Source organism: Protopterus annectens, chromosome 6.part0 (genome assembly GCF_019279795.1).
Source record: "Protopterus annectens isolate FY-2018-M chromosome 6.part0, PAN1.0, whole genome shotgun sequence".
NCBI lineage: Eukaryota > Metazoa > Chordata > Ceratodontiformes > Protopteridae > Protopterus > Protopterus annectens.
In genome coordinates, this window is record NC_056737.1 from 1,737,583,658 (window position 1) to 1,737,609,354 (window position 25,697).

Genomic DNA, 25,697 nt, shown 5'->3' on the forward strand with positions numbered 1-25,697 from the left:
ATAATTTTCTTGGGTGGCGAAAGCCAGGGTACATTTTTTGGCTAGGCTTGTATGGGCCCTAGGGCCGATAGCCTAGTACCTACCTATGAAACTCACGTCTTCTGCTATTATTTTCTAACTTCAGTCATTAATGATTTACCGGAAAAAACACAATTTTATCAACATAGGACCAAAAATATGAGGCAAAAATCTGGACATTCTACGAAAATCTGTATATTCGAGAGGTATGTTCTGGGCCTTTGTCTCACCATTGTTTCTGGCTTTTTCCAGATACCTGACAGTTCGAGAGGTATGACTTAGAAAAAAAAAATTCAAACTACACACCTGATAAATTAGAACAAACTTACAGAAGCAAGAGTGGATAAACCACAACAGAATACCTACACGTAACTATAAATAAGTGATACATCTGTAATACTACATCAACATCCCTGAAAAAAATCAAAACTTCCATCTACTGCACTCCAAACATAATCACTTAAAAGTTAATACGCCGTTCTCTGTGACGCAGTTTAGTTAAAAATGACTAATGTAAATTTAGGATTAGAAGTCATAGCGTAGTACAGTAATAAAGTTTTCCGAAATTAAAATTTTTTTCAAACCACGCCCTTATTTATTTACTTATATGGAAAATGAAGAAACAACCCATACGTCATCACAAGTAAGACCAATTTCCTTCTTGTTCCAGTATTCCACCCGCCCTTTCCATAAGTGTAACATGCTCTGTCTTTAGAATTCTAAAAGGAGGCGCTGTAGAGTTTGTCTTTGTAACGACTGTAAAGAGGAACATAGCCAAGGTTCATTTACACGCTGTTTCTGAGAGGTTGGGTTGCGGAGTGCATAAGTGTGCAGTGTTTAAAAAATCCTTGCTCGGATATCATTATTTCTGTTGGGCTAGAAAATGACTGATATTGCGCCTCAGTCCTCACATATTAGTTCTTCTAATGGAGATGGATCGCTTATAAAAGCAGAAGCTCACGAGAGCAAATGTTCTTCGACATGTGCGGGTAAGAATTGTCAGTTTTGGTGAAGATTAGCTCTGTTGGTTTGAGTTGCACTGGGGTTGTTGAGAGTGTGGAAAAAATACACGTAGTAATTTATAAGTCTAGCGACCGTTTACTTCACCTCTTAACAGTAAATCTTAATTATTTTTGCGTGGTTGTGTACTGTGACCTTGTCTGTGTTTGAAGTGTATTTTCTGTGGCACAAGACTCCATGTCTGGTTACTTGCTTTTCGTTTTGCTGATATGGTTGTGAAAAATGGCTGCTTGCGTTTATAGTTACAGGCTTTTCCCTTTTTTTTCTGCGAGTCTTTCCTTGCTGGATTTGTGCTAGGGTTTAGGGACTGTGGGCTCTGCGACATGTCTTGTAACGTTGCAAGGATTTGCCAGAGGTCGCTAGAACGGCTCTTGGCAACGTTTAAAGCTACCTGTTTATGACTTTTCCACGCTCATAGTGTACCTCTATGCATCTTGGTGTAGTAACAGCAAAGGGTTTTAAAATGAAGCTCCTTTCTCAGGGCATGTCCATTTTATTTAGAGAAACTTAGTATATTATTTAAAGTCCCTTTAAAGGAGTGCTCGTCTTGTACAGGCAAGCAAAGTAGTGCGCGCGCACATCTATAGTATACCTTCCCTGTGTAAAGCATTTTGACTTGTAGCTAGGCCGGAACAGGCAGAGTTTATCTATATGTAAAACGTTGTCTGTCTTCCGGAGGAAGTCAGGATTTATCTTGATGGACTTTGTGGCCGAGCCTTTAATATTCGTAGATGCTTTCATTTAATGCTACGATTTGCAAGTACTGTGAAACTTGCCGGGTGAAGTGAGAACGGTAGAATATTAACTAAAACATTTTGAGAAGCTTTGCGGTAAACCTGCCCAGTTTCAAAATATTTAGTCAAGAGAATAGTTAGGGGGTAGACATGAGTAAAAAAGAATAGATCTGCCTCTATGAAGAACCCTTGTGCAAGCAGCCCCACCCATATGCATTTTATCTATACAAACAGCTCTGGGCAGAGTTTCTGAGGTAGCTGCTGCTGATGATGATTTTATACGGTTCTTATCTTGTGGGAGAATAAGTTTGTAGTGTTAAGCACGTGCAGTCCGACTGTATATCTGCTAAGCCTGGCTGCAGACTGTCTGGACTTGCAGGGAGGAGCGTGTAGATCCTATTGTCATGGACTCTTTGTTAATTCTGGTGTTTGAGTAGAAGGAAGGTGAAGAGGAGTGGGGGAGCTTTAAGATTAAGAAATGGGGATTGTGCTGTCAGCATAACGGGCCTTGGCAAAATGGAAGGGAGTGCCCATACACAATAGGCCTGGACTTTAATAGCAAGCTTTAAAGCAGTTTATATTCTCTGACAAAACGAGTTGCTGTCTCCCTAGCAAAGACTGCAAAAATGCAAGTTCATAGGTGTGTACTAGGCTAATGGCCATGGGACCTTTACAAGCCTAGCCCATAGAAGTGCTCTGGTGTTGTGCTGCCTGTCGTTAGTTCCCAGTGCCTCTGTCAAGTAGAGGCACTGGAGTGATCCCTGGGGTGAACTTTCAATTTCCCATCCACTCAAGATTCCTCTTTAAGCGGGCTAGTGAGGTGCTCTGCTTGACATGTATGGGAAGTCTGTTCCAAAGCATCGGCAGTCTGAGTTATGAATCTGTCCCTCCGGCATGTTCTGCTAATTGTGGTAATGAGGTTGAGGTCTCTGGAGCTGTGGTGCGGGGGGATTGAGATTTCTTTAGATGTAGCATTTCTAACAGAGCTGGGTCAGACATGGCTTTGCAAGTCAAGCAAAAATTGCCTGTTAGTAGACAATATGCGAGAGAGAATAGCTGGAGTTTCTGTCCATGTAGGATGTGTTCAGTGCCTAGGGTCCTCTTTGTGAGGTACTTTTGTGGCCTCTCTAGCTGTTTCAGGTGTCTAGTGAGGTGCACGTTAAATGGGGCATTGTACTCTGGTCTAATGAGATACCTCTTCCTGGATGCAAAATCCTTGGTAATGAGATGTGCCCATAGGACTTTTTGACCACAGTAGCGATGTGGTTGAAGGGGAGGTTGCTGTCAACCTTTGTCTCCAGATCTTGGAACTTTCAGTGGACTCCCATCAATGTGGTAATTAGTGGGAACTGAGTTTATGGTCTTGCCACCAGTCATTGGTCTCGGTGAGCCCTTTCTGTAGCATATCTGCATCACTTGAGTTAATAATGGCTCCCAGCTTGAGTAGTCTGCCAATTTGGTCAGCTAGAGTCCCTCCGTGTTGGCCTGGACTTCTGAGAATTAGATGCCAAACAGGATAGGACCCAAGACTGATCTCTGTGGGACTCCACTCATGACTGGTCGTCTGACTTGGAGTCTGCTACTTTCACACTGTGTGTTCTGTGAGCCAATTTGCAATCCACTTAATGATGTAGGGGTTGATGCCGAGTTTGGCTTTCTCCATAATTCCTGAGTGAGGAATGATATCAAAGGCCTTTGCCAGATCGAAGTAGGCTGTATGAACCACCTTACCTTCATCCACCGCTCTGAGTCAGAGAAGTCAACCGGGTTGAGCAGGCATGATCTACCTTTCACAAAACCAAATTGCGTGGGATCAAGTGGAGATTTCATTAGGTCCATGATAATGCGCTCCATAGCCTTGCATGTCAGATTAATGGGGCAATCATTTCCAGGGTCTGTAGTCGTTGCTTTATGGAAAGGGGTGACTCTAGCAGTGTGCCATTCGGTAGGGACAAGGCCTGAGGTGAGGCTATGAGTGAACTGCGCACACAGATGTGGTGCCAGTTCATTTTGTAATTCTTGTAGAACACAGCCAGGGATATTGTTGGGTCCCATGGAAGCTGTATTCTTGGCCTTAGACAATGCAGCTTTAACCTGTGCTGCAGTAGTGCAGGGTGCCTGGCATTCTTCAGTATTGAGCTTGGTCCTTTGGGGGGGGGGGTAAAGTTGAGCTTCCTCCTTTTGGGGGGAGGGTAAAGTTGGCACCAAATCTGTCTGCCAGTATGTTGGCAATATCTGTTGGCTCAGTACAGGAGGTACCATTGTGCAGTAACTCAGAGCAGATCTGGGTATTGCCATTGAGATTCTTGATGTAACTAAACAAGGCTTTGTGGTTGTTTTTAGTGTCAACAGCAATTCTGTCTTCATAGCTGGCTTTGGAGGTTTTGATGAGGGATCTCTGCTTTTTGTAGAGGCTAATTGGGGAATTCTTCCAGTCTTGGGACTTTACCTTTTTCTGTAGCAGTTTCTTCTTTCTGTTGTAGTTTTTTTATTAATGGCAGAGGACCAGACTGGCTTCCTCTTCCTTTTTTTGAGGAGAGCATCTTGGTTCTGTTAGGTATTGCTAGTTCCATGCATTTATGTACATGTTGATTCAGCAGTCGTGCATCTATTTTCCATTGGCGTGTGTGCCATGAAGTTAGCCACCCCTGTTTCTAGGAGTTAAAAGTCAGCTTTGGAGAAGTTTTTCATGGGGGATACTTTTGGTTGCCCGTGTTGGTAATAACCAGGTCAAGGATGTTGCTTTCTCTAATGGGGATAAGAATGAGCTGGTCCAGGGCACTGGAATTGAATTCCAGGAAGCGTTGGGCCAGTGCATTGGTGCTTGAGTAGTTTTCCCAGTTGATGAAGGGGGTAGTTGAAGTCTTCTAGTATGAGCGTGTTGGATTGGACCTTGATAGATTCCAGGGAGCTTAGGAATGTGGAGTGAGAGTTTGGGGGCATTGTTGGGGACCTATAGCAGGCTATGACCTGGGATTGCAGTCTTACCCAATGTTGTACCTGAAGTATCTCAGATGCATTATGCTGGGCTACTAGTTTGGAGGCTTGCATATCCTTTTTGAATATGGAGACACCACCACCTTCAGAGCTTCGGTCCATGTTTGGTGTGGAATGAGTTATAGCCTGGTAGTGCAGGAGTGCTTTCTGCCGCTTTAAACCAGGTCTCTTGCAGCACAAATGTCTATCCCCTCCATTTTGAGGAGTGCTTTGAGCGAGTGCATCTTGTGATTTAGACTTCTAATGTTGTGCAGCATAACCCTCAAATTACATTTAGCTGTTGTGGTGGTATGGTGGTAATTTGGTCTTTGGAACTCCGCCTACAAAAGGCACTATAGGGGTGGCATGAGCTTTAGCCAGTACCTGGTAACCCGGGGGTGACAGATGCAGGCCTTCTCTGGCAAAGCATTGATGTCTGTCAATCGGGTCATCCCAAGCAGACGGATATGGGATCCCTTAGAATGACACCAGAAACTTAGCCAGTTGTTTAAGTCAAGCATTTTTTGTTTGTACTGCGGTATCATTCTGGGTGACGGTAGGATACTGCACAAGGCTAGTGTCATACCTGCCTGGGCCATATAATCTGAGAGCACCTCCATGTAGTTCTGGGAGGTGCATCTCAGGTCATCTACACCCACATGGACAATGACAGTCCTACTTGTACTTATGGGGTGACCCGAGTCTGTGTTGTCTGATTCTGGCACCTGACTGTTACATTCTTGTTATTCAAACTAGTCAGTGGGACATCTGTGTGCCGCACTATTGAGTCACCTAGGATTGGTGTATTGGGCAAGGTGTTTAGCCTTGGGGGCTTAAATTGAGGAGCACACTGTGGAGGTGAAGCTATGTGTCATGTAGTTTGTGTTGGTCGAGTGCGTTTGTCTTGGAGGTCTCTGCTGTTTGCGTAAGTTAATCGAGTGCCTCTGCAAAGGTGGGTGTGTGGCTTGTGTTTTTATGTGAGCACTGTGATAGTGGGTGTTCTGGAGGGCTATGCGTTCCATGTGGTGTTGTGCAGGTGTTCACCTTCTGTTGACCAGCCAGTCCAGTCTTGGCTGGAGAGTGCATAGCTTCCAATTTGATAAGTGCATCTCTCACAAGTCTCGAGTGTTGGGCGGTAAGAGGAGAGGGGTTGTCTGTGTACATCGGGCAGTTGCTACACTGCCTCGGAATGCCCAAGTGCACCAGGTTAATAGAAGGCACAAGGAACTGCCGTTTAATCATGCCAGGAAGGGGTGGTCATAACTATTGAGTATTGGAGCAATTTCCATGAAGAATGACTAGTGCTGGTGGCTCTTAGGTGTGCTATAGTAATTGCTGTAAAGTAGCAAAGCTTAAAAGTTGTTCAGGTTAATTTGTATTCTAGAAATTCCTATATCGGTCAGTTCTCACACCTTCATCCTTTTTAAACCATTACTTAAAGGACCACTATGGGCAAATGATGAAGAAAATGTATATATTTTTTTATCTTGCCATGATTTACTACACCTCCCAAAGCTGCCTGCAGCAAAATAAGTACTCATTCCTAATTTTATTTTGTTTTTACTCTTGTCTGCCCTCATGGGGGGCAAACATCGTGGTTCCTTTGGAAAGCTAAATCTGTCCCATAATGCACAGACTGAAAACAAATGGCCCTTAGAATGGAACACCTGAAAAAAACTGCCAAGTTTGAGAGTCTGGAGCTCATGTGTCATTGACTGGTATGCACTGTTTTACAAATGTTGTTCCTACTGATGTACTACACATTCTCCGAAAGAAACTTGCAAAAGTGTCATCAAATTACTGAAGACTTTTTTCACAAGGAGCGGTTTTGCAAGCTTCAGTTCCTGGCCAGGTTACTCCTCCCATCTCCCCTCCTTCAGTGGGCTACAGTCTCACATTTCCAGCTTTACTAGATTCAGCTATTTAGCCAGCTTTGCATGACAATAGAAAAAATCACAGCCTGGTATGCCACTAAAACTGTTCCCTTGTATGTCTCTTCACTTCTGAATAGCATTTCCCAGGAATTTAAAAAATCCGTTTTGTGCACAGTAAAATATTCAACTTGTAATGATTTTGGCTGCTGACATGGTTATCTTTACATACTTTAGTATAACTTGAACTTATGGTATTTCATGATATTTTACAACCATTCTGTTTCTTAACAGTGACCTCCCAAGCCTCTGTGACCTAATACTTTTTCTTACTATTGCTTTATCTAGTTTCTTAGTTGTATACTTGTAGCACGTCTCATCCTCTCGGCAACAGACTCCTGGAGAAAACTTCCAAAGCAGATACTTGTATTGAAAGAGTAACAGCAGCTGTAGCAGTGATACCACACTCCAAAAACAATGCACTCATAGTACTGACATACAGGGGAATGTGTAGGTCTGAATCAAGCAGTGATGAAATTGCTAGGGACTTCACTGAACACAATGTTTTATTCAATCTCAATTTCATAATCCATAACATTCGCACCACTCTTACAAAGGCACACCTCCACCTTCCACAAACACAGCTACCCACACCACGTACCACTCAAATTTAAGGCTTTTCCCACCTCTCTGCCAAACACTGCAGTAATGGCTTGGCAAACATGTTTGATGGGTGTTGGTTGAAGACTCCCATCCATATCTCAACAGTAGAGATTTTTGCAGAAAGTCTATTTTTTTTTGTCTGTTTTTCATAAAATTGCAGTTTTCTGCCAAATCATTTAACACTGAAGTCAGAAAGTTGACAGGCATTTGATTTTCAGACTTCATATCCTTAAAATTCACTCATCACTCTAATGCAGTACCTGTTTATCAATAAGTGCAATATTTATAAATTGTCCCAATATTTGGGCCTTTGTCCCCTGTTTATGGCCTTGTCCAGATTTCTTGCTCTCTGATGTTGAGAGGTATGCTGCCATCCCTTCCTACTGGAGCCAGACTACTGCACTTGCACAAGTGTCCCCCTCAGCAGGGCAGCAAGCAGGTATCAATGCAGATTTGCTTTATAGTTCTTGTATACCACGCACACCACTCACACGCACGTACACACACCCACACAATGATGCACAGTTAATGTGGACAAATCTGTTTGTTCAAAGTCACCAAACTTTTCTCCATACCCAGTTTTATGACACCTGCTACCAATCCACTTGACAGTATGCAGCTGTAAATCTTGTCCATGTTTATTCTTTTCCTTGGTTTTGTTTCTCTTGTAATGTTACTTTTACTCCATTTTTCTCCTGCTGCCCATATCTACCCTAATTATTCTAAAAAAATACTTTCCCACTTTCTTCTCTTCCCCTCCTCCTCTTTATCCACTATTTGAACTTTTCCACTCTGACATTTGCTTTGTCTTCCCCTCCTCCTCTTTATCCACTGTTTGAACTTTTCCACTGACATTTGCTTTGAGTAAATAATGAACCGTCACCCTTATAATGTCAGCACATTTCAATGCTACGTAATATTGTATTTAGTCTAATAATAGGTTCATAGGTGGGTACTAGGGTATTGGCCCAAGGGCCTAAGTAAGCCTAGCCAACAAGGTTCCCTGGCTTATGCCACCCAAGAGTTATTTTCCTGTGCCACTGTCGAAGAGAGCCAAAAAAGTGATTCCCTGGGTATATTTCCCATCCACTCAGATGTTTCATGAAGAGTGCTAATGAGGAACTTTGCTCGACATAGATGGGTAGCTTGTTCCAGAGTATGGAAAGTCTCTAGGACAGGAATCTGCCCCTCCAGTATGTCCTGTTTATTGTGGTGACAAGGTTTAGGTCCCTAGATTGTGTAGCTAGGAGGGATTGGGATTTCTTTAGGTGTAGCATGTCCAGCAGCTCTGGGTTTGACATAGCTTTACATGTTAGGCAGAAATCACCTCGGAGCAGGTGATATGCTATGGAGTAAAGCTGGAGTTTTTTTTAAGATGGTGAGTCTAGGGCATCTGTTTGAGGCCAGTAATCCTCTTTATGAGGTACTTCTGTGGCCTTTCCAGCTGCTGCAGATGTCTTGTGATGTACATTCCAAAAGGGGTGTTGTACTCTATAATGAGTCTGAGTGTAGAGTATAAGGGAGCAATGACTTTTTTTTTTTTATCCCCCCCCCCCCCAGATGAGAACCCTTTTGTGATGGTGTGCCACGTAGAAGAACTTCTGACTACTGTGGCGATGTGATTATCAAAGGCGAGACTACTGTCCACCTCGAGTGAGTGCATTTTGAGATTTAGACTTCTAGCATTGAGCATTACCCTCAGTTTTTGCTTGCCTGTTCCTGTTACGGTGGTGAATTTGTCATGTGAACCTTGTCTAAAAAAGATACTATAGGGGTGCAGCCTTGGCCAGTATCCAGAATCCCATGGGTGACAGGTGCAGGCAATCTCTGGCAAAGCATTGTGGTCTGTAGACCATGTCGTCCCAGGCAGACAGATACTGGATCCCCTTAGAATGACACCAGAAGCTTAGCCAATTGTTGAAGTCAATCATTTTGTCCTTGTACTGCGGTATCATTCTGGGGGTGGCAGAATGCTACTCAGGGCTAGGGTCATCCCTGGGCTACAACATCTGACAGCTCTTCCATGTCTCCATGTAATCCAGGGAGGTACATCTCTGGTCATTCACAGAAACCTGGACAATGACAGATTCATATTTGTACTTATTGTGGAGTGACTTGAGTGCGTGGGTTATATGGTGGATCCTGGGAGCTGACAGTAACCTACTTGTTTAGCCTGGTGAGTGGGACATCAGTGTGCTGACTATAGAGTCTCCTATAACTAGTGTGTTGGGTACTTTGTTTTGCTTAATATATTATATACATGTTTTCCCATAATCTGTGAGTTGAGTGGAATTTTCATGACTGCATCAAGGATACATTTTCCTTCTGTGTGTTTTTTTTTTTTTTTTTTTTTTTTAATTCCTGGGGAAATGCTATTCAGAAGTGAAGACACATAAGGGAACAGTTTTAGTGGCACACCAGGCTGTGATTTTTGTGATGTCTATTGTCATGCAAAGCTGACTAAATAGTTGAATCTACCCAAGCTGGAAATGGGAGACTGTAGCCCACTGAAGGAGGGGAGATAGGAGGAGTAACTTGGCCAGCAATTGAAACTCGCAGAACTGCTCCTTGTGAAAAGTCTTTTTTATCTCAGTAATTTGACACTTTTGCAAGTTTCTTTCAGAGAATGTGTAGTACATCAATAGGAACAAAATTTGTAAAACTCTGCACATACCAGTCAGACACATGGGCTGCAGACTCTCAAACTTGGCATTTATTTTCAGGTGGTCCATTCTAAGTGAATGGAAGTCTAGTCTGACAACAAATGGTAGGGCTATTTGTTTTCTGTTTGTGCATTGGGACAGAGATTTAGCTTTCCAAAGGAATCACAATGTCTGCCCCCATGAGGGCAGATGAGGTTAAAAAAAAAAAATTGGGAATGAATACTTTTGCTGCAGGCGTCTTTAGGAGGTGCAGTAAATCATGACAAGATAAAAAAAATAGTTTTTTTTTCATTGTTTGCCTGTAGTGGTCCTTTAAATACTTCCTCTGATTTTGTCCATGGTTCTCATCTGGAGTCTGGCTTCACCTGAGTGCCTTCATTCTCTTCCTTGTATTTCCTTTAAAGCACTACTAAATCACTTAACTTGCTCATCCCCTTATACTTCATAGGTGTGTACTAGGGAAATGACCCTAGAGCCTTTACAAGCCTAGCCCATAGGATTACCCTGGCATCTTGCCACCCTACCTTAGTTCCTAGTGCTCTGTCGAGTAGAGCCACTGGAGTGATCCCCAGGGTGAATTTTCTATTTTCCATCCATTCTTCAAGATCCTCTTGAAGAGGGCCAGTTGAAGTATAGTCTTGCTGCCTCTTGCTTTATTGTAGTAGCTCAAGCTACTATATGTACTTATAATGCACAGCCAAGTTACTAGTTTTCTAACACTTGTATTAGAAGGGATAAGGAAACTTAAGTACTTATCTATGCACCACTCTTCAGTCTGTACATTCTGAATATAATGTTTGTATATTTGTATTTGTGAATATCTATACAGATTGTATTGACTATGCTATGCATTCACTGAAACAGCATTATAGTTTTTGTTGCTGTAAATATTGATTCTATTGAGTTGTTAACCTTGGGGGGGTTCTACTGGAGACATTGCTGAAAAAGGGTACCTATGCCTAGTTGGGCTTTCCTGGTTAAGGGGTGTCTGTAAATAGGGGGAAGGCTGTGAATGCAATATGTGTTTTATGTTTACTTTGTGGTACAAAGCGAGCTACTGGTGGGGGGGAGGGGGAGGTCTTAACCCAAGTCCAGACAGCCATAGTTTAATGTAGTGGCTTTGGGCACTTTATTTGGGATGGGTTTGGGAGTGATCAGACAGCATGGTCTTGTGATTTTTGTGGGAAGAATCAGTAGGTGTTCCACTGCAGTGGTTGTAAGCAGTTAAGACACAGGTGTAAATTTTGTTCAAGAATGTGGAGTGTGACCTTACCTAGTTACACTCTCATTGTGGTGATTATGTAGAGTTGTGTCCAGTTGTGGGTTGAAGGTGGTAGACTGTGTGTTGCTTGCCCGGAAAGAGGGGTTAAGAACAAGAGGGTTAACTCTAGGATTATGGCAAATTTTTTCATACTATCAACGGTGTCAGAAAAGCTTGGGGAATAATTGGAATTCTTGGAGGCTAAGATGACAGGGCATAAAAAGAGTGCTATCCAGACCTATTTGACACCAGGCATTCTGTTACACAGAGGGCATGGTTTCACTGACTTTTCTAACAGGTTGGCTGCTATACTTGCTGACTAAAATCCTCAAACGTGAGTTCTCAACTTTGTCTTCCTGACTATGGCTTATTGGCTGTCCTTCCAGCGTACTATTACCTGGCTCTTAACATTCGCGTACAGTTTGCAGCTGTAGAAATAAAGGCAGGGTATTTTTATGTTTCTGTGCTGCTGTTCAATAGTCTCTCATTCAAAGCTCTGAAACTAGTCTGGGCTACCTGAAATGGCTATTTCATGGTTCCAACAGTGTGGTGAACTGATAAGTCTGTTAACTGCCTATAGGTATGCCTCTGGAATCCATTTCAGGACCTTAGCTTTGGCTAGGTCATTTTAAAGTTTAAAAATATCACACACGCTACCCTTATTCAGTATTGTAGATTATTCCATATTCATCTGCATGGGTACAAATCTATTCCTAACTACAGATGGTAACACAATCCTTCTCTTCAGTTGGAACATAACTAAACTGTATCCTGCTAAATGCCAAAAAAGCCAAGCTACAGGTATTCAACCCCACATTGCAAATCTTCAGGATGAGGACATTAAAATTTAAGTTTTTTAACCGTTTCAGTAGCTTAACGGTGCTAAAAGATCTGAAGGCTGTGGGTTCTGTTCGCATTCGCCAGGTCGTTGCATCAACTTTGCAGTACTGGCACTGCAGTAGAAGTGGTATGCTGTCTTTTGGACGAGACTTGGGACCATGGTTTAACCTGTCTGAGCTGGTGGTAGCTCAGATATCTGTAAAAGATGCCACAGCGTCTATTGGAATAGTAGGGGGGGAGTTTTCTGATGTCCTGGTAAAATTTCCCCTAGTCAGTATGAATACCATTTCAGTACTAGTCCACCTAATGGGACTAGCATAGCTTTAATGGGTAGTAAGGTAGTGCCTTCCATCACTGCTTACCATTTCAAAGGCCTAACTGGCTAATCCCCTTAAATTCAAACGACTAAAAGTAGCTGACTAGTTCCTGTACTGGTCAGATGCCCAGCCCTAAGTACCATACTTCAGTGGTACACTCCTTTGAACTCTTCTCTAAAGATTTGTAATTATTAACCTGAAAAATCACACAATTCGGACTGTCTCCAGATATTTTGGGAGTTCAAAAATAACTGCTGTCCAACATACCTCTTGGCTCTGCTGCTACGTTCTACTCGCCTTTCCATTTCTAACCTCCTTGTCTCAGCTGTTCACCTTCAGATATTGTGTTCCTTCCATCTGTAGTATAAGTACCACCTCAGTCTTGCCCTGGAAATAGGCCACTAGCATGGGCAAAGGATTTACATAGTGTGTGTACATCAGCATCACTATTCATGACCATCTTAAAAATTTTAAGCATGGTTATTCCAACTAAAATTTATCTTAACATTGTTTACTGTACTTTATAACTGTGCCCTGTATATATAATACAATTTTTGGCTTGCTTTTCTCTCTGCCTCTGCTAAAAAAAAAAAAAAAACTTGCGAAAAGAAATATTCAGACTGTCCTGGTCATCAGATGTAAACAATTGCTTATAGATATGTTCTTACAGAGTGCAACAGCAGGTGACTTTTAACAAAGATCATGGGATTATAGGAGGTTACTAGGCTATTGGCCTGAATGCTTCTGCAGGCCTAGCCATGTTATACCCTTGTTCCCTTATGGATCAAGATATATAGTCTGTTTTGTGTAAATCTAAGATCAGCATTGGCCACTTCTAAGCGGGACATAGGTGAAATCCCATTTCCCATCCAGTTGTCCGGGTTACACTTGAATAGGGTCATTGGGAGCTCATTTTTATGTGAATTAGGAGTTTGTTCCAGAGGAATGACAACCTCTGGGGGGAGACATCTGCCTCTCCAGCATGTCCTGTTAGTATCACAGGCTAGGTTAATATCCCTAGAATGAGTGAATCTTGTCCCATTTGATTTGTGGATGTGCAGCAGCTTCAAGGCACGGTCTGAGACTGCTCTGTAGGCCAGGCACAAGTCGCTGTCTGTACAATACTGAGTAAAGTGGTGGAGCTTTTCAGTCTGCATGTGTAGGTCGTGTTGTAGGCCCTGAAATCTCTAGGTGAGAAACATCCGAGGTGTCTCCGGTTGTTGCAGAAGTCTGGTGAGGTACTTACAGAAGGGAGCATTGTATTCTATTATTGGTCTGATGAAAGCAAAGTACTGGAGTTCTCACCTTAACTTTGGATACTTTACCCTTGCTTATGAAGTGTGCAATGTAGAAGGCCTTCCTTCGCTGCTGTGGACACCTGGTGATGAGAGTTAAGGTCATCAACTTGCGTTTCTAAATCTCTCACCACTGAGTTTGAACTTTGGGGGTGATGTAATTAGCAGGGGTTTCTCCTTTTGTAGAAGGGTTTTTTTTTTTTTTTTTTTTTGGCGTTTGCACCAATCATTTCTCTGTGCAAGACCATTTGTGGTATGTTCATATCTTTTGCGGGATTTGATGATTGCACCCAGTTTGCAGTCATCCGCAGACTTGGTAAGCCATAGTCTATTTTTGCCTGGACTTCCAAACAGTAGGGGGCCTAGCACAGATCCCTGTGAACATCACTGGTAACAGTTCTGCTAGTAGAGTTGGCATCCCCAATTTTGACTGTTCTGTTTGTGAGCCACTTGGCAACCCCATCTAGTGACTTAAGGGTTAATCCCACTGGGTGAGTTTCTCAATGCCAGAGTGAGATTGTATCATAGGCCTTGGCTAGGTTGAGGTAGACATTGTGAACGGTTTTGCCTTCATCTAGGGCCTTGTTGGCATTCTCAAACCCACCCGGTTTAGCAGGCAAGACATGCCCTTGAAGCCAGACTGGGTCAGGTCAAGAGTTTGAAGGTCCACTTGTACCTTGTTTTGAGATCATGATTATTTTGTTCATGGCCTTGCAGATGAGGATGGTTAGGCTTGTGGATCTATAGTTGCTAGGGTCGATTAAGGGGACCCCCTTTGTGCAAGGAGATTACAGTTGCTGTTTTCCACATGGCTGAAACCAAGCCAGTGCTTAGACTGAGTTAAATGGTTCTGCCAATTCCTGTTTTAGACAATTTTAATAAGTAGCCTGGGGTGTTGTCTGGTCCCATAGAGGATGTTTGGCCTTGGAGAGTTTGGCTATGACTTCCTCTCTGGAGGATGCTAGGCAATGGACTGACAGGTATGTTGTGGGGTATGATTGGTGGGGGGCCGGGGTGAAGTTTTCACACAACCTGTCCACTAGCAGGTTGTCTTCAGGTTGTGTGGTACTGTCCACAGCCTAGTTTGGTACAAAGCTGGGACTTCCTTTTAGATTTTGGACGTATCTAAAGAATGCTTTGTGATTTACTTTAGCTAGGGGTGCTAATTTTAGTCTTGTAATTGGTTTTAGAGGACTTCACAAGATGTGTAATCTGCTTGTTTGTGCTGTGGAAGGAGTTCTTACTTTGCTGGGACCATTCACTTTAACGTTTTGTCTCTTATTGTATAACCTATTTATGCTGGATGTCCACTGGGGTGGTTTATTTTTTTTCATGTGAATCTTTAATATCTGTTCTGGTATGGCTCTGTCAAGGTGATTGGAGAACATCAAGGGGGGGGGGGGGGTTTGGACTGCTGAGTTGCCTCTTCTAATGAGGTGGTGATGGGTCTAGTGGATGCACCCTCAGACGAGATTTGGGGAAAGTTCCCGATGCCTTGGCCAAATTTCTCCTGTTGGCAGAAATGCACCTCTGGTCTCCCAGAAAAAGTCCAGTAGTCAGTATGGCTATCCAGGTCCGCATTGAATAAATGAAGTGGTGTGGATGGTTTTGGCAGTAGATAACCACTGTTTGACTGGCAGAGGTTTGGCTAATTCTGGGATGTCTGACTTGGGGGGGGGGGGGGCAGCTATCTGTTTTACTGAGGTAGCATGCATATTGTGTGGTGGGATGACATCTGGCATGAGGGCAGTACACATGGGTTAAGATGGTAGGGTATTATGACTAGCTACTCTTCACTTATTGGTAGTGGTGTGGATTTGTAAGATAAATAAGCACTTTTTAGCCACTCTGGCTTTGTCAAAGATCCATGATGGGGTGTAGATAACTTGGCAGCAGATGGTTTTGTTTTAATGATGCCACTGTTCTGGATTGCCTTAAACACTAGGTTTGCTGCTTTGTACTCATTTTAACTGGATCAGTATGCAGCCTTTGCTTGCAACTCCACAGAATTTAGTTCGTATGGGGGCATCTTGGTCATTTGTTGGTGAAGGCAGTCTGCCTATTTGATGGAGATATCTTTATGTTGAGCAGTCAATGTGTAGTTAAGTGCTGTTTTACAGTCCTAGTTATGTGCATGCATGCGTTTGTCAGTTGTGCACCACAGGTGGGTGTGAATTTATCTAGTTTAGGGTTGACTTCAAATTACTGACATACAACTTGTAAGTAGACTTCTGTGATGTGAAAATTCTGAATTAATGGCCATGCATCCATTGGATGTTGTGCATGACAAAATTATTCCCTGGTAGATGCAGCTTTGGTGTGTGTGTTTTTTTTGTGCTCCTGTCATACTATTCATGGTTAAGTGTATTTTTTAAGTAGGGAGTATGGGGTCAAAGGATAGTGCTCAGAGGCATGCCACACTGGAAGACTCCCTTTAACTTCAGATAATGGTTATGGGGAATGAAAAGGTGGTATTGGTACTCCCAAGTTATTTTCAAAGTTCGAATTCTCGTACTAATCTTGTATTGGATAATGGTTGCACGACTAGTATTGATGGAACGTTTTTCCTGTTTTATGAAAACTGCTTAACATTTAATATTCCTGGAGACTTAACACTGACAATCATACTTCTCAAAGCTTCAAGCAAGGAATATGTATGACCATAAATAATGGAAGGACAAAAGCAAGGAAATGAGGACATCTTAAAATATTGCGTTTATAAACTTAGAAAGTTAATATAACATGGTTGAGTTTTCTGAAGGGTATAGTCAAAACTTGTGTACCTAATTTTCTGACTTCAGTCTTCATTGATTTGCCATAAAGTTGCAATTTTGAGAAATGAACCAAAATGAAGCAAAAATCCATTCTGCAAAAATCTGGATGGTTGAGAGGTATACTAATAATTATGGTGAATTGGGGCTTATGGTGTAAAGCTAAAAGGAGGTTAGGGAGGGTGCAAGGCTGTCCATATTCTAAACCATTACTTATTAGAGCATCAGAATTTGTGAAACCTGGTAGTTGCATTGCTCAAATTTCACAGTTTTACTATAGCTAAACTTTAGTCTGTATTTGAGGTCCGTTGATTGGTGCTTGGGCCTCTCATTCTTAAGGGGTGTTAACTTTTATATTCTGTAATTACAATTTCAAAATAGTTTAGCCATAGTGGCATTAAGAGCTAAGTGGGCACTACGTGATACATTCAAGTGTGTTTGCAAAATCTCCTTGTAGTTTGGCAGTCACTGTGTATTGTGCTTTGTAGTGTTGAAAAATCTGTCCGGTGTAGATAACTTTAGCAATTTTCCCCTGTAATGCAGTGCCATGGCTGCCTTAAGAAGTCCGCCATTTTTCTATATATATATATATATATATATATATATATATATATATATATATATATATAATCTGTGCTGTGATGTCACAGCTCCCTGGTTCTTCCCCAACCCGTACAGAAAGTAAAGGCTAGAACAAGGAAAAACAGTACATGACTCAAGTCTCCTGCTGTCAATGACAGCAGGTAACATCTCAAATTGCCCTTGGCACTTTGACTCGTCTCCCATCCCCATTCACGCCTAACTTCCCTAGCTGTCAAACTAGTACCATTCAGGCTTCACAAAAAAATGCAGTTTAGCCATTCTAAAAAGAAGCAGCAGTACAAAGCACTTTTGAAAGTCTGTTCTGTGGCATTTCCACTGCTTTGTGTTTAAGCAGTCATTGAATGGCATGAAATGTTAATGTAACTGAAGGACACTGCATATATGCAGTGGCCTCTAGGAAGAAAGAAGCCGGCATGATGTAACTTCTTTACAGACTAGCATTGTATTGTGGGATACCTAGAGGCAAACTAAATCAATTACTTCAAGATGCCAGTCCCTATGCAGTCAGACTCTGAACTTGTGTATAAAAATATTTAAAAACCTGTAAATAGTCCCAGAGTGGTTTTAAAATGTAGGAAACCCCAAACCATGATGAAATAAAACTTTTTTTTTGTTTATGGATGTGCTTTATGCTGCTTTTGAGACTACCTTAAGAAGCCGGTAACTCTGCTTTATTGTGAATTGGGGTGGGGCTCCTTATGCCTGGGCTGTTTGAATTAATAAGAACCTCAAAGTACATAATGGGTGGAGAATGTAGATAAATTGACAGTGTCTGTGTCTGTCTGATCAATTGAGGCATTGCCTTCTGCTTTTCTGTGTGTCTGTGTGTGTGTGTGTGTGTCTGTGTGTGTGTGTGTCCTCGTACTGTTCTCCCCCACCCCCTTCCCAGTGCCATTATTGGCTGTGGTTGAAGCATGTCCTTTGTAGCTGTGCAGTTACATTGGCTAAGGAAGGGAGAGCCACCTTTGCAGGCGTCAGTGAAGGTAGAGGGGGTTGCTCTGCTTAACCACACAGAGAAGACTTCACCAGAGCTGGGGATCCTGTGTGCCTGCTCTTTGGAGGGAGGGATCCTAGATAGAGTACATTTCCAGCCATTGCTCCTCCTGTGGAGTAAAGAACTGACTGGGTTTGGCAAAAGGATTGACAGCATTTGTCCGTTTTCTAGTCTGAGACATTTGGACTGGGGCTTTTATCCCTTTAGCGGGGGGAGATTCTTTATCATTTTATGGTTGATCCTCCTGTTCTTTTTCTAATATTCTAGTCTATATGAAGGACTTTTTGAACCAATGTGTTTGAATCTTGGATGCGTATCACTAGATTTCCTGCAACCTGCACCCATATTTCCAGCCTTGGAGGATGTCATTTTGGCAGCCTGCACTTTTCCTTATAGTTGGCCATTTTTTCCTAAAAAGTCCTAAGATGTATAAAGTGCCTCCAGTTTGTGTGGCATTTAAGCTTTTGTAGGTTTTTTTAATTGGTGCTAATAATTTACTGCTACTGTATTGGGTATATCAGTATTATCCTACAAAGATGCTAGATTCTGCTTATCTTCCAAGTGGTTGGCTGCTGAGATTCACCTGCATAAATCAACTGACAAAAGTTTTTGATTTTAAGTATGCGTTTCTCTGCACTTAAGATTAGAAATTTGTAGATAATATATAATACAGGGAGAGATAATACTCCCTGTCTCTAGCTGCAGTTAGTCTTTCACCCCACCCCCTCCCTGTTCTTGTGTTGATCTTCGTGGCTTTGAAATTGCCCGCCCCTGCTGTAAATCTGTTCTTGGACACTCGTACTGGGCCCATCTCATTTGCTCACTTGACGAGTACAGTGAGATCATTTTGATTTCAGACACTACCGGTCCCATCTCCTCTGCTGTGTACACTGAGAGCACTTGGGAAGCACATCCCCTATAGCATTTTAATCTGCTCTGTTCCCTCCCTCTCCACAAAGAGTTTTTGAGCTGCTCTTGCATAACTGTCTTCTACCTTAATTTGCTGTTCTGTGTGCTTTTAGTGTTCAAGTGCTCTTATTTGATTTTTCATAAGCATTTGTCATTTTAACTTATCTGCATTTATTTAAACTGTATTTGCCTTAATATTGCTACACACTCAAGCATGCTAGCTTGTACTACATTTAAAGTTTGTGCTGCTGTCATTGGCTCATTCTTTGTAATACAGAGAACTTTGAGAGCCAACCCACTTAGTGTGTGTGTGTGTATTTTTCCAAGCTTGTTTTCTGCCTTTTCTGTAAGTAGTCTAATCCAGATACAGATTTGATCATTCCAGGACTGTTTGTAAGCTTCTGTACCCCAAGACTTTGTGTTGGAGGAAGCCTTCTAGTTTCAGTGGGAGTGGTAAGCACTAGGTAGCCTATCTACCAAACGAGTGGTTTCTGGCCCATAAATTGTAGTTTCTTGGCCATTTAGGCAGTTTTCCATCTTTCAACTTTCTTGTTTAAAAGCCTGCATTTGTGCTTGCTTCCCACCTTCCCTGTAACTAGTGTAGATTTGCTGTATCCAAGACTGTAAGTGCCTATCTACAACAAGATCTAGATGCAGATTCTTCGTTTTAGCACTCAAATTTGCTTATTCATGCTCAGCACTTGTAAGCACTAAATAAACTACAAATTACTACAGCACTCTCCCTTCCTCATTACCTAGAGGAAAACAGTTTTGGTACGTACTTTCCTCACTTGCTTGGAGAAAAACAGCTCTTGTATTCACTCTCCTCTCTTGTGTAGAGGAAAATATTTTTTATTCAGGCATGTCCAAGGGTCAGCTCCCAGTGTGTTCTCCTGTCTAATCTGGGCATCTTGGGGCAATGTAGCAATTACCTTATGTACACAGACAACCCTTTCCTCCTACCACCCAACACTGCAACCTGTGAGAGATGCACTTATCTAGCCAAACTGGTGGTAAAGCTCTCTCTAACCAAGTCTGAGCATGATAGTCAAGAGAAGGTAAACCACACTCATCACATAGTCCCACTTAAACCTACACCACCTAGAAACACACACACACACATTCGTGGTGGCTCTCAATCTGCTCAGGCAAGAGAGACCTCCAAAGCAGAAACGCATGCAACCTCCCAGCACAACCCAAATGACACATAGCCGACAGACTGTGCCACTCAACCACAGTCAACGCACTACTCATAGGTGCCTCTAGTCAGGCACACTGATGTCCCACAAACAAGGCTAAACAAGAAGGTCACTGTCAGCTGCCTGTCGAGTGCCAGGATCCGCCACATAACCCATGCACTCGGGTCACTCCACAGCAAGTACAAATATGACTCTGTGATTGTCCATGTAGGTGTGAATGACCTGAGACATGCCTCCCTGGACTACATGAAGAGACATGGAAAAACTTTCTGATCTTGTAGCCCAGGCAGGTATGACCCTAAATCTGAGTAGCATCCTGCCATCGCACAGAATGGTACTGCAGTGCAAGGACAAAATGATCAACTTCAACAATTGGCTAAGCTGCTGGTGTCATTCTAAGGGGATCCAGTATCTGTCTGCCTGGGATGACATGGCCAACAGACCATGATGCTTTGCTAGAGATGGCCTGCACCTGTCACCCCTGGGATTCCAGATACAGCTTAAGGCTCTTGCTGCCCCTGTAGTGCCTTTTTTAGGCAAGGTTCAAATGACAAATTTACCACCATAACAGGAACAGGCAAGCAAAAACTGAGGGTAATGCTACTCAGTGCTAGAAGTCTAAATTTCAAAATGCACTCACTCAAGGCACTCCTTAAAATGGAGAACATCTATGTCTGCAGTGACTGAGACCTGGTTCAAGACTCGAGAGAGCACCCCTGCATTATCAGGCTATAACTCGTATCACACCTTTAGGCCTTCTAACCTGGACAAGACACCAAAGGCGGAGGTGTCAATATTCATTAAGGATATCCACACACTACTAACTCTGGGCAAATCTGAAATCCAAATTGTAGCTTGCTACAGATCCCCCACCATGCCCCAGGATTCCCCCTCCTCTCTTCTTGATATACTGTAAAATATTAGGGTTCAACCAAGCACCCTACTATTGGGAGACTTCAACTATACCCCACCATTAACTGGGAAAACTCGTATACCAACACCTTCGCTCAGCGCTTTCTGGAATTCATAAATTCCAATGCCCTGGATCAACTTATCCACACCCCCACCAGGGCAACAATATCCTAGACCTAGTCATTACCAACATGAGTAAGCGGTGTTCCACACCTGAAGTCAACTCCTCTTTGGTCAGATCTGACCATAAGCTAATCACCCTAGATATCCACATCCCGCCCCCATTAAGGAAACCATGGTAAAAATTTCTCCAAAGCCAACTCCATGCCTAAGACGGAAGTGGTGAACTTCGACACCCATGCTGATGGACAATAGTTACAGCTGCTGAATCCTACACAAATGCACTCCTAGAAGCACTTGTATGAGTGCATGGATCTTGCTGTCCCAAACAGAACCAAGACGCTATCCTCCAAAAAAAAAAAAAAGTCAGTCTGGTGGTCCCCTGCTATAAACTCTACAACAGAAGAAAGAAATTGTTGAAAGAGTAAAATCCCATGAGTGGAGGACCTCCCTGGTCACCCTCAGCAAGATGCTGAGATCCCTTAAGATCCTCCAAAGCTAGCTATGAAAACACATTGCCACTGATTCTAAGGACAACCACAAAGCATTCTATAGCTATGTCAAGAATCTCCATGGCAACACCCAGATCTGATCCGAGTTAACAGCACAATGGCACAAATTACAGAACCAACTGATATTGCCAACATCCTGGCAGGTTCAGTGCTAACTTTACCCCTCTTTCACCCCCTAAAGGGGCCCATATCTATACAGGAAGAATGCAGAGTCCCTGTAATCACAACTTCACAGGTAAAAGCAGCACTCTCTAAAGGCAAAAACACAGCGTGCATGGGACCGGACAACAATCCCAGTCTGCGTTTTACACGAACTTCAGAACGAACTGACTCCCCACCTAAGAACCATGTTCAATTGTAGCCTCACGGCAGGCTTTGTGCCCACTGAATGGCACACAGCAACAGCTATCCCACTCCATAAAGGGAGATTCACCACTGATCCTGGGAACTATCGCCCTATTAGCCTGACGAGCCTGGTCTGCAAGGCCATGGAACGTATCATGTAATTCATAAACAGACATTGGTAACCTCCAAACTCTGGACCCCACCCAGTTCGGGTTTGTGAAAGGCAGATCTTGCCTCCTGAGCCTGGTCGACTTCTTTGAGGCAGTCACCAAAGCTGTAGACAAGGGTAAGGTGGTTCACACAGCCTATCTTGACCTCGTCAAGGCTTTCGACACCATCCCCCATTCTGGAATTATAGCTAAACTCACTAAACAAGGCATAAATCCCTATGTCACAGGATGGGTTGCCAACTCGCTCACTGACAGAACCCATACTGTAAAAGTTGCAGACTCCAAATCTGACTTCAAACCAGTGACAAGTGGAGTACCACAGGGCAGGACCTCTCGTTTGATATCTACTTCTCTGAAGTACAGGCTAACCCAGAAGGCCTCTGGCTAACGGTTTGCAGATGACTGCAAACTAGGAGCTATAGTAGAGTCCCCAAATGATGTGGACACTACAGAAGGGCCTCACTGAGACAGATGCCTGATGTCAGAGCCATGGCCTCAAGCTCAATGCCAAAAGGTGCATTGTTATCCCCCTTAGTAAAAACTCTGCCACCTATGTGGTAGTTTATGGGTACAGTCTTCTTAACACCGAATGTGTGATAGAGACCTTGGGACCCAGGTGGACAGTAGTATCTCCTTTGATCACATTGCCACAGTAGTTAGGAAATCCTTCTACACGGCACACCATCACAAAAGGGTTCTCATCCAGGAAAAAAGAGGTCATTTTTCCCTTCTACTTGCCAGTCATTAGACCCATTAGAGTACAATGCCCCTTTTGGAATGTACCTCACAAGACAACTACAGCAGCTGGAAAGGCCACAAGTACCTCAGAGAATTACTGGCCTCAAACAGATGCCCTACAGTGATTACAAACTCCAGCTTTACTCTGTAGCATATCACCTACTCTGAGGTGATCTCTGCCTAACATATAAAGCTATGTCAAACCCAGAGCTGTTGGGGACATGCTTCATAGGTTCATACTAGGCTGTCTGCCCTGGGGCAATTATAAGCCTAGCCCGATTCTGTATGGCTTACGCCACCCCTTGATTTGAGTATACTGTGCCCTTTTTAAGGTTTAGTTTACTGTGCCACTGTCTAATAGTGACACTGGAGTAATCCCTGGGACAAACCTACGATCCCCCATCCACCTATCGAGATTCTTGAAGAGATTCAGTGAGGTGCTCTGCCTCACATGAACTGGAATCCTATTCCAGAGCGAAGGGAGCCTCTGGGTTATGAACCTGTCCCTCCAAATTCTATTTATTTCTGTGCTGAGGTTCAAGTCCCTCGAGCGTGTGGCTCTAAGGGATTTAGATTTACTGAGGTGGAGCATGTCCATTAATTCTGGATTTGACAGCTTTGTATGTCAGGCATAGATCGCCTCGAAGTAGGCGGTATGCAACTGAGTAGAGCTGGAGTTTTTTTTAACAGAGCAGCATATGGCATCTGTTTGAGACCCTTGATCCTCTTGGTGAGATACTTTTGGGGTCTTTCTAATTGCTGCAGGTGTCGGGTAAGGTACATCCCAAAAGTGGCATTGTATTCTATGATGGGCCTGATGAGGGATGAATAAAGGGGCACGATTACCTCTCTTGATATAGATGTGAAATCCTTCGTGATGAGGTGGGCTATGTAGAAGGTCTTTCTAACTACTTTGGCAATGTGGTTTTCAAAGGAGAGATTGCTATCAACTTGGGTCCCCAGGTCCCTAATAACTTTCTCTGTACTTAATGGGTTTCTGCCTATGTGGTAATTTGTGGGCACATTGTTTTTGCCAAAGGGTATGACTATACATAGCTTTAAACCATGGCGCTGGCTCCAGTTATCTGTCTGTGAGACCTTTTTGAAGGATGTTTGTGTCAGCTGGAGAGTCTATTTATGGCGCCCAGTTTGCAGTCGTCTGCGAGCTTGGTGAGCCATAGTCCTCCCACGTTTGCCTGTACCTCGGAAAAGTATATACCGAACAAGAGTGGTCCCAGGACAGAACCCTGTGGGATGTCACTTGTGACCGGTTTCGAGTCTGGCATGGCTCCAGCAACTCTCACTCTGTGGATTCTGTCTTGAGCCAGTTTGCGACCCATCTTGTGACATAGGGGTTTATATTTAAGCTGGATAGCTTATCTATGATGCCCGAGTGGGGTATTGTGTCAAATGCCTTTGCAAGGTCCAGATAGGCTGTGTGGACTACCTTCCCGTCATCTATGGCTTTGGTGACTGTTTCGAAGAAGTCAACCAGGTTCAAAAGGCAGGATCTGCCCTTGACAAAGCCGAACTGGGTAGGATCTAGTGTTTGTAGGTCCCCAGTGTCTTTGTTTATGAGCTCCGTGATGATCCTCTCCATAGCCTTGCAGACTAAGCTAGTCAGGCTTATGGGGCGATAGTTTCCAGGGTCCTTAGAGGCTCCACCTTTGTGGAGTGGGACCACTGTTGCTGTACGCCATTCTGTGGGCACATATCCTGTAGTGAGGCTGAGATTGTATAGCTGTTTTATCTGAGGGATTAGCTCCTCTTGGAGTTCATGTAGGACGCAACCTGGGATGCCATCTGGTCCCATGGAAGCAGTGTTTTTTGCTTTGGAGAGGGCAGCCTTCACCTGAGCATCAGAGATGTTTGGGAGGCAGCCCTCTGCCTGGATAGATACTTGATCTTTTGGGGGGGGGGGTTTGCACTGAACCTGTCTGCCAGGATATTGGCGATGTCTGTGGGTTCAGTGTATTTTTTGTCGTTTAGAATCTACTCAGAACAAGTCTGGGAGTTGCATCCCAGGTTCCTAACCTAACTGAAAAAAGCCTTATGATTGTCTTTGGTGTCCTGTGCAATTTTTCTCTCGAAGCTGGCCTTGGAGGATTTTGAGGGATCGTAATTTTTTGCTAGTACTGATCAGAGATGCCTTCCCTATTGGGGATTTTGCTCTATCATGTAGTAGCTTCCTCCTTCTGTTGTACAGTTTATGGCAGGGGTCCACCAGACTGGACACCTGCCTTTGGATGATTGGGTCTTGGTTTTGTTTGGGATAGCATGATCCATGCATTCCCGAGATGTCCGTAGAATGCATTTATATAGGATTCTGCAGTTTGGGCCGTAGTTTCCACTGGCCCTGGGGCCTTGAAGGATTCCACTTCGGTTTTGAGAAGTTTTTCACTGTGGTTTTCTGGGCTGGGGGTGGGGTCGGGATGTGGACATCACTGAAATTAATTTATGGTCTGATCTTACCAATGAGGGATATACTTCTGGTGTGGAGCATAGAGTCCCCATGCTGGTAATCAGGTTGTTGTCCCCTCTTGTGGGAATGGTGACTAGCTGTTCCATAGCATTTGAGTTTATAATTTCCAGGAACCTTTGGGCTAAGGTGCTGGGGCTTTAGTGCTCCCAGTCAATGTTTGGGTAGTTGAAGTCACCCAATATAATGGTGTTCGGAGAGATCTTCATGTTCTCCAATGTTTTCAGGAAGGCCGAGTGGGATTCCTGACTTTGAGAGGGTGGTCTGTAGGATGCTATAAACTGAAA

The 25,697-nt window shown here is 43.3% G+C and overlaps 1 protein-coding gene across 1 annotated transcript in view; it reads left to right on the plus strand.

Moving 5' to 3' along the window:
• The first annotated feature begins 699 nt into the window (after nucleotides 1–699).
• The window catches only part of RTN3 (reticulon 3), a 475,542-nt gene continuing 450,544 nt past the window's right edge, over nucleotides 700–25,697 (plus strand). The window contains exon 1 of the mRNA XM_044075128.1: nucleotides 700–1,007. Within this exon, the coding sequence (XP_043931063.1) occupies nucleotides 902–1,007 (106 nt within the window). The 5' untranslated portion in view covers nucleotides 700–901. The remainder of the gene's footprint in view (nucleotides 1,008–25,697) is intronic.